This window comes from Staurois parvus, unplaced genomic scaffold (genome assembly GCF_062004578.1).
Source record: "Staurois parvus isolate SC_StPar_1 unplaced genomic scaffold, SC_StPar_1.0 ptg000203l, whole genome shotgun sequence".
Taxonomy (NCBI): domain Eukaryota; kingdom Metazoa; phylum Chordata; class Amphibia; order Anura; family Ranidae; genus Staurois; species Staurois parvus.
In genome coordinates, this window is record NW_028317999.1 from 3,210,915 (window position 1) to 3,221,219 (window position 10,305).

Below are 10,305 nucleotides of genomic sequence, written 5' to 3' on the forward strand. Positions count from 1 at the left end.
CAAGTCATGATTCCAGCAGTTATTGAGAGACTGTTGGCCAAACCCTACTGCACCTTATTAAGGACGAATAAGGCTCACAGCTATTCCTTCTTTATTCTTTCACATACTGGAATGGATCCTGGGCATAACCTGTAGTCAGGCCACAGATTGTGCTGTACTTTCTGGCAAGGGTGCCTGAACCACAATAGTAGCTAAACAGAATCACATAGTCTGTGGATGCTAAAATATTCCCATGTATATATTTTTGTGTATTTTAAGCTGGTGTTAAGCTTTAATCATCTGCAAAGCTCTTGATACTGATTGCGGAACTGAGAAATCATTATCACTAACTTACTGTGCTAATTGTTCCTTTTATTGCACATTATCAGGCAAGGTTATTACTGCTGTAACATAAAACATGTTGTAATCAAATCTAAAACACATAATCATGTTGATTATATAATGTGAACCTAGGTGGTTATAAGCTGTTGTTGAAAAAATGTATTTTTAACTTGTCATTGGACATAGTTGTGTAATCAATATATCATTTCTCTTTGGAGAATAGGAAGAATAAGAGAACCATCTGCTATCCTACAATTTGGGAATGGCAGCTTGACATTTTATTTGGTAGAAGACTTTGGTCAAAAGCAGTATCTAATTTGAGGTATGTGGAAAAATAAAAGAGCAAATATCCAGGTTTAAGACCCAAAGTCTAATCCTTTATGTAGTCCATAAAACAATAACCTTGGGTAGAAATATTTAACAAATCTTCTGGTGCAATGACCAATTTCTATACTCAGTTCTTTCTCAAGAGTTCAGCAAAGATATGGGGGAATGTGCACTGTGGAAGTTGGAGAAGTGCATCATCTTCACACACTTCAATAAATGACTGGTTCTATTCCCATTGTAACAGTGGACATACCATATAGGAACATCTTTGGAAACTAAATAGTTTAAACAACTGACCAAGTAATTCAGTTAGGTCCATATATATTTGGACACAGACACAATTTTAGTTTTTTTTTCAGGTATTTACCAAAACATATTCAAGCTATAGTTATATAATGGATATGGGCTGAATGTGCACTCTCAGGTTTAATTTGAGGGTATGTACATCCAAATTGGAGGAAGGGTTTAGGAATTACAGATCTTAAGAGTAGCCACCCCCCTTTTTCAAGAGACCAAACGTAATTGGACAATTGAACCAAAAACTGTTTCATGGCGAGTGTGGGCTACTCCTTCATTATTTCTTCATCAATTAAGCAGGTAAAAGGTCTGAAGTTGATTCTAGGTGTGGTATTTGCATTTGGAATCTGCTGCTGTGAACCTACATCATGCGTTCAAAGGAGCTGTCCATGCAAATAAAACAGGCCATTGTAAAGCTTCAAAAATTAAACAAATCAATCAAAGAGATAGCAGCAACATCAGGAGTGGTCAAATCAACAGTTTGGTACATTCTGAAGAAAGAAGAACACAGTGGTGAGCTCAGCTACATAAAAAGGAATGGATATCCATGGAAGACAACAGTGGTGGATGATCGCAGGATCCTCTCTAGGGTAAAGAAAAACCCATTCACAACATCCAGACAAGTGAAGGAGTGAAGGACACTCTCCAGGAGGTGGGCGTATCATTGTCAAAATCTACAATCAAGAGAAGACTTCACGAGAGCAAATACAGAGGGTTCTCCGCAAGGTGCAAACCATTCATAAGCCTGAAGAATAGAAAAGCCAGATGAGACTTTGCCAAAAAACATTTAAAAAAGCCAGACAAGTTCTGGCGAAGCATTCCTTGGATGGATGAAACTAAGATTAATCTGTAGGAGAATGACAGGAAGAAAAAAGTGTGGAGAAGGCTTTGAACAGTTCATGATCTAAAGCACACAATATCATCTGTAAAACATGGTGGACGCAGTGTGATTGCATAGGCATGCAAGGATTCCAGTGGCACTGGGTGTTTATTGATGATGTGACAGAAGCAGCAGGATTAATTCTGCAGTGTTTAGAGATATACTCTCAGTCCAGATTCAGCCAAATGCAGCAAAGTGTGTCACAGTACAGATGGACAATGATCCAAAACACACTGAGAAAAGCAACCCAGGAGCTTTTGAAGAAAAAGAAGTGGAATATTCTGCAATCAATCACCTGGTCTCAACCCAATTGAGCATGCATTTCACTTGCTGAAGGCAAAACTAAAGGCAGAAAAACCCACAAAGAACAACTGAGGACAGCTGCAATTAAAATCCGGCAAAGCATTAGAAAGGAGGAAGCCCAGTCTTTGGTAATGTCCATGGGTTTCAGACTTCAGGCAGTCATTGCCAGTAAAGGATTCTCAACAAAATATAAAAAATGCACATTTGAGTTATGATTATATTACTTTGTCCAATTACATTTGAGCCACTGAAAATGGAGGGACTGTGCATAAAAATGGTTGCAGTTCCTAAAATTTGTACTTGATATTTATGTTCAACACCTTGAATTAAAGCTGAAAGTCTGCACTTCAAATTCGTTTAGATTGTTTCATTTTAATTTACTCTGGTGGCATACAGAGCCAGAAGTATGAAAATTGTGCCTGCTTCCAAATATATATGGACCTAACATATAATATTTCTTTTTATTGTTTTGGGGAAAAGCTTAGGGTCCAGGGGCGCACTGACCATTTGGAAACTTGGGCACTGCCTGAGGGCCCGAGATCAGTAGGGAGCCCCATGAGATGCCCCTGGTACCTTTTTCATAGGATTTTTTGAGTTTGGGCAAGGATATAGGGGCCCCATGATCCCCTTTTGCCCGGGTGCCCCATGAGTTGTCAGTCTGCCCCTGTTAGGGTCCCTTTAATTTGTATATTAAGAGGGTTTCTCAGGAGTCTAGGTGCTTTCAAAATGAATACTAGGTTATATAAATTAATAGATTACTAACCAAATTTGTGTTTAAATTTTTATAAAAAATGGAATGGTGCCCTTATTAATAGTAAGGACCATATTCATATATGTATCATGTACTAGTTAGTTAATGCACATTTTCTTTTTTCTTTACTCTGTGGTGTTGTTGACTGAAGGCAATTGATACCTTGTTACAGCAGTCAATCTAGTGCTAAGAAAACATGGATGAGCACAGTAACAATGTATCAGTGACCTTTACAAAAATCATTGTATGGTATGATTCCAAATTATACAACCATATTGTATACTTAAAGGCTAAGTCCATCTTTTGACAAAAAACCCTAATAATACCCGTACTCAATAATGCAAAAATATGCCGTTATTGATTTTTGCATTGGAGCCTGCAAAGCATCGCAAACATGATCAATGGATTGTTGGTGCTATGTTAAGGATCTTGCAACTCTTTCTCCAGCCACAAGTGCACACCTAGGTATGGACCTTCATGTACAGGACTGTTGGAACTATCAATGTACTTGGTGCCATTCCTGCCCTTGTGCTCTATTGAGAACTATGCGTCCCTCTGCTGCAGTGAATGAATGATGTGGCTATGCAGCTGAATTCAAATATTGACAGGAGCTGGAGGAGTGAAAAGCTCCCTATATTCTGTAAGGAAGGGGGCAGTTTGGGGGTGGGGGAGCTGCAGACTACAACATTTATTCATATTACACCCTAAATATGGCTATAACATGAAACTCTCTGCAATACATGAACATTTCTTCATGTTTAATGCCTTTAAAAACCCTGCAAGTACAGCAGAATACCAGTTGATCTGCCAGAAATGCAAGCAACTCCTAATTTCCTATTTTATAAGGATTTTAATGTATTTATTTTATAAATACTGCTTTTTTATGTAGTGAATGGTGTCAGCCTTCCCAGTTGTTTATTGTTACTACCCTGAATCACACCTCTTCTAATTTCCACAATACTGTAGAAGTACTAATTTATCTGAAGTCCCAAGATCCCAAGATTAGAACTGCGAAGGCTCATTATGCTCCACGAGGTAACATAGGAATTATGCACAGAACACATTACATCTCTGAGTTTCTATATATCTATAAATGTTGCGCTCCTATTTTTCAAACTATATAAAGTATGTCAAATATGTGACTAAAATTAAAACTATATGATCAAACTAATTGAAAAATGACAAATATGTAAATATTATTAAAGTGACCGTGATAAAAATCAGAAATAATAGTCCCATTAATCAAATAAAAGTCCAAATTGGTGATGAAGTGATCAAACATAGTGACTTTCTGTGAATCCTTCAATCAATTAAGATGTACGCTCACCTCCTTTTAAGCCTAATATACAGGCTTATCACGCTTTTATTCACATATCCTGGAACCTGCTAGAATTGCTGCAGTACTGTATATGATGGATGTTGGGTACTTCTTGCGAACACCACAATGCTTTCCCCTTTAAACACTGGATAACCCTGCAGGGATTTCTCCCTCCTTCAGCTGCTTTAGATCACTTGCTCACTCCTCCTTACACGTTCCTCAGTGTTAAAGGAAGAAATGGAGACATAGTGCTTTATCCATTAAAAAGACTTTAATTTATTCCACCACTCTCAATCAATGCACTCACTTTATAAAAATCAAAAAACCGTTTTGAGTGAAATATGCCTGTGTCCGCCTGCATAAGTACTTGCCGTCTGTTCTCTCTGGTGCCGAGTGACATCGTAGCCCCACCCCGGGACTCAAAAGAGCACAAGTAGGTAACCAAAACATTATTAGTGCTGTGTGCACAATGAGTGCAGTGTGCAATACATCAGCAAAGCAGATGTAGCTAGGTGCTGGCTATACCATTATGCCATTCATGGACATTTACATATGAGACTATGGTTAATTACTCTTCCCCCAGTGCCCAGTACTGAGACTGCTACATTACTTTCTGTTAGAGTGGATCCAGTTCTTCTGACAGCAGAGGATCCTGGGACCTGTAGTCCTACAGCCAATAAATAGTTTATTTCTGAGTGCTGATTGAACTACAACTACCAAAAAGCTGGAGAACCAGAAGGTTGCTGGGAGTGCTGGCAAGGAACTGTCTCCCACTATTGATGTGGGATTCAGAGCTGAACACAGGGGGACTACTGTTCCCCTCCAGAGACAGATTGTTTCCCTATTGCTGAGGGACTCTGCACAGCAGTTCAGCACAGCGGTGACACTGATCACAACACTGGGATCACATCAGCTTCTCTACATTGGGACTGTCACTATCCGGTCTTCACACAGACATCTCTGCATGTTGCACTGACAGGCCATCAGGTGGCAACTCTGCACATCCCTGCAGACAGTCAAGAGGCTGTACAAGAACTCTTGTCCCCAGGAGTCTTAGCTATCCATGGGATTGGCGAGCCGGCAGATTTCCAACCTCTGTCTGTCTTCACTCTAGAGACACCACACGCAGACACACTTATACCGCAGTATCAGAGATCTTTGCTCTGTGCATTTACCACAGCCTATTTGTTTAACTTAATTGAATTACCAATATGCACTACTGTTTATGGGCCCCACTATTGCTAGCAGAAGACAACAGATACCACCATATCAGGAACTTTAAACATCACAGGACTGTAGCAATCTCTAGTTAAAGGGACCCCCTCTTATAAGGCCATTATTATTCAAATTAGGATACTTATATCTATTTAAGTCGGAGTATAAATTTACTCTTTAATTCCCTGCATCCACCATTGTGGTGCCAGTGGCTTAGAGGGAGCTGATGAGTCAACAAGCTTTTTCTTCACCCTCTTACTGCTGGTGTTTCAGTTCAATAGTTGAAGCTTACTACTCTTGAGTGTATAATTAGTTAAATGTTGCTAACTAATTATCTCTATTTTACCAGAATTCTATATTTATGTGTTAACTGGGATTGTATATCTTAAACCTGTTATTCTTGTGGTCTACTCTTTTGAACAAGACTAATATAGAGGTGTTACTAAAGGATTGTGTTTCTTGCATTATTATTTCATTCTGTTGAAATATGTCTGAACCCATATATTATGTCTGAAGCGTTATCAAGCAGCACCTACAGGATAGTGCTACACATGCAAAAGAGAATGCAGTTATATACAGAATCTACAATTTCTTTCACAGTCTAGATAAACTTGAATTTACTGATTGGAAATGTTGGAAAGGTAAAAAAGGTTGTAACCCATATTTCCTTCCAGTAAACTACAGTAATGAAGTTATTGACTTTGCATACCACACTAATGACAGATCACTTTCTCAAAGGTGAGATAGTGGGGTTGGTTCATTAAGAAGTAGAATGTTCAAAGTACTGAAGATGTGGCATTCAAGATTAGACATAAAAAGTTAACACAAATCCTTTAGTAAGTCAACCCCTGTGAGTAGCTAAAACATGTTTTCTCCTTTTTAATCCTCAGGGGTTTCTATGGAACTTGTACTTTTCTCAAGGGACCTCAGGCTTGATACAAACGGTGCGCTGCCTCTTGTGAAGGGTTATACAAATATTAAAATGCCTTGATGGGTGAGGTATATTTACATGCAGACAACTCTAGGTAACACCTATATGTGATGCTAAGCCTTCATGATTGAAATAACTGATGTCTGATAAATGCATAAGCAGGCCAGGGACAGTCTGTGCTTTGCTGCAGCTTCTAATGCGAACTGTAGAAGCTCAAAGTGTGCAGTGAAATCAGACTTAGCAATTTATTATGGGAGAGGAATCTGTACAACTGTGCAAGGTAAGGTCTGAAGGTAAGTCTGGTGTTCAGTTTTAAAATTTGTTGCATCCTGCTGTATACCAGTGATGTTTAATGAAGAATGAAACAGCATGCCAGTGGGATTGCAGATACATTTTCCACTAGCCAGTAGCTTAGGTGGGGCTAAAATTGATAAATGGGTAATTCTCCTAAGTCGACTATCTTTTGTACTGTGATCTGACATTAACAGTGCCAATATTTGATATTATAATAAAAGGATATAGTGAGCGCTCTTAGATAAACAGCAGCTGAACACTTAAGGTACCCACAGTGACCTTTGTAATAACAGTAAAAATAACTAAAGTGCAGCGCTCAATGGATATTATAGTGGAAGGCTCCTTATGAGATAAATTATTATGGTATACCATAACCAGGCTGACTGACCAGACCACAGAAGGATGCCTACCACCTGCTGACTACAGATCATCTAAGATTATTATTCCTACATGCGCATTATTCATGCGCTTCTGGTGAGTGCGCATTTCTGCTATTTCAGTCACAATTTCCAGTGGGATAACTACCTCATAGGAAACTACAGCTGTCGAACTTTATTGATATAATTTATCTCATAAGGAGCCTTCCACTATAATATCCATTGAGCGCTGCACTTTAGTTATTTTTACTAATATTTGGTATTATGTTGACCTATGGTTTGTTGCATTTGCCCCTAACCCAACTTTACTTTCAGGGCTTATTCCTGTCTCAGTAAAGCCCATTCCACTGTTAATTGGTGATTGTCAGATCCAGGTACAAGGTACAAGGCAGGTCATCATTGGAAGCAACAGAAGGACCTTTTTTAAACCAGCGGCTCCTTCAGGGGTAGCACAACACTTCTTTAGATATTTGCTTCTATGCATTGTCAAATCAGTTTTTATCATGTAAAGCCAAAATCCCAGGCATTATATAAAATAGATTACACTTTTTATTTATGCAGGGACCACCCAGAGAATTACAAAAGGAGTTTTATAATACAGTGTTTAGAGCTTATTCATTTGTATTAGTGTATGTGTTAGTCATATTTTATAATAATTTAACATACACTACAATTCTTTCACTGGTTTGTTCACGTTGTATTTCATACACTGCTCAAAAAAATTAAAGAAACACTTTTTAATTAGAGTATAGCATCAAGTCAATTAAACGCCTGGGATATTGATCTGGTCAGTTAAGTAGCAGAGGGGGTTGTTAATCAGTTTCAGCTGCTTTGGTATTAATGAAATTAACAACAGGTGCACTAGATGGGTAACAATGAGATGACCCCCAAAGCAGGAATGGTTTAACAGGTAGAGGTCACTGACATTTTTTTCCCTAATTGTCTTTTCTGACTATTTTTCACTAGTTTTGCATTTGGTTTGGGTCAGTGTCACTACTGGTAGCATGAGACATGAGGCGATACCTGGACCCTACAGAGTTTGCACAGGCAGTGCAACTCCTCCAGGATGGCACATCAATACGTGCCATTGCCAGAAGGTTTGCTGTGTCTCCCAGCACAGTCTCAAGAGCATGGAGGAAATTCCAGGAGACAGGCAGTTACTCTAGGAGAGCTGGACAGGGCCATAGAAGGTCCTTAACCTATCAGCAGGACCGGTATCTGCTCCATTGTGCAAGGACGAACAGGATGAACACTGCCAGAGCCCTACAAAATGACCTCCAGCAGGCCACTGGTGTGAATGTCTACTTGTGATTCAGTAAATGCAATTAGTTTGCATTGTTTCTAGATATGATAGAAAATCATACTGCCATTTTGAATGCATTCTTTTTCAAATATGAAAGTCCAAATCTGAATCAGTATTAACAATCTGCTTGGTTATGTCTGGTGAATTCTAATTTACCCCTTTATCAGACTACCTACTCTAACAGAGGATGCCCCCACAAATTTTATAAAATGTGGTCATGTTGGCTTAATGATATTTCTACTGCCTCTGCGGCAGCTGATGTGGAGAACTGATTGATGGATAGTCACCCAGGTGCTTTGTTTTTTCTGTTGTCAGCTGGGTTCCCTTCTATATGATATGGTCCTGTTATATTGTCTATAAATGATTAGGCCTTGAATATTATGTGTGGTCCTCCCTCCCTTTTTTTTGTTTTTCTCCCTTGGGTTGTTTTGAACCATTGTTGTTTTATGTACACTCTGTTAGGCTTTGACCCTGCCCCTGCGTGGGCGTCTGTTGTCTCTATGTTTTTATATGTTTAAAATTAAAACAAATTTTTTGAAAAAAAAAATCTACTTGGTTTGCTGTGATGTCTGCACAGTCTAAATGTTCAGTTATATCCTAAACATCTACCAGCAGATTACGAACAAATTGATTTATAGCTTATCATAGTAAAAAAAAACTTTAAGACCACCCATATACAGTACATAGAAGCACTAGTAAAAAAAAAAACACAGCGTGATAAACACCATCATGTGAAGTCTCTAAATTGCAACAATGTTTGATTAGTCTGACTAAAGTCTCTTTATAAATTGTATTCATATTTTATTAAATATATCACAGGTTCCACCAAATGCTGAGATTTTAAACCAGTACGATTTGATTTCAGTAAAATTGTTAGAAACTATAATGCATTTGGCTGTGATATGTTTGACTATTAAATGTGTTGATTGCTACGGGTTGATGGGTAACTTATTTTATCTGAATGAATAAAGAGAAAGATTTATTTCACTCACCAGGCCAATGGCAGAATAAACAAGGAGCAAAAACAGCGGAACAGTAACTAACTCCATGACAGCTCTCCTGCTGTGCATTGCTTGGTGGAGAGTGGTATCTGTTCAGTTTTCTCTTAATATAACTGAGATTTTATCATAATTTTGTACTTTGTCCCATTATATGACTTGTCTGTTACAGTTTACCCATTTCAATAGACCCTTGGACTTCACTATGCTATATATTAGCAGTTTGTGTTACAATAGGTTTTTAAACCTAGTTTAGGAAAATGTTTACTTTGAAACAGAAAAAAAATGTATTTTGCTTAAAGGTTGCATTATCATTATTTGTATTTAGCACTACCCCCCTTTGGAGTCGCTATGTATTTGGGTTCCCCTATAGTTCTGCACAGCTAGGCAACACACATTACTCACAGACTTACATCCAGGAGACAGAAAACAGTCCTTAAGCCTGGGGTTTTTATTTTATTTTAGTAGGATCGGGGCTGATGCTTCCATTAGGCAAACTAGGCAGCTGCTCAGGGCGCACTGCCCCCTAGGGGCATCTGGGCACAGCACAGGCGGGCCCACTCTGTGTGGGATGGCACCACATCATTAAAGATCCTTCAGCTGAGGGAAAGGGTGGCAAAGGGGGAGGAAGAAAAGACAGAGGAAGATGCTGGGTGTCTGGGTCCAGTGTAGCAGCTGAGCTGTCGCTCTTTCCAGTATTCCTCTCAGACTCAGTGCCATACTGCAAGCCGGCTGGTGGCTGCTGTTCAGTGTGAATTTCCAGCCCTTCTCTTCCCATTCATTGGCGGAGGTGGAGCTGTGCCTGCGGAGCAAGGTAATGTCTGCTTCTGATGTCTCGTGTCTGTGTGAGTGTGACCCGGCCGGCCATCCATCACATGTGCAATGTGTCAGTGCATGATGACATCATTATGATCCCACAGCCTACTCTTCTATTGCCAGCTGGGCCTGCTGATCTGTGTCAGTGTTGGTGGTGGTTTTCTGTGTCAGATC

General features: G+C 39.2%; 1 protein-coding gene across 1 annotated transcript in view; it reads right to left on the reverse strand.

The window, feature by feature from the left end:
• Window positions 1-9,424, reverse strand: part of LOC149461413 (meprin A subunit beta-like) — a 72,440-nt gene extending 63,016 nt beyond the window's left edge. Inside the window, exon 1 of the mRNA XM_089678360.1 lies at window positions 9,310-9,424. Coding sequence (XP_089534486.1) covers window positions 9,310-9,387 — 78 coding nt within the window. The 5' untranslated portion in view covers window positions 9,388-9,424. The remainder of the gene's footprint in view (window positions 1-9,309) is intronic.
• Window positions 9,425-10,305: the final 881 nt, after the last annotated feature.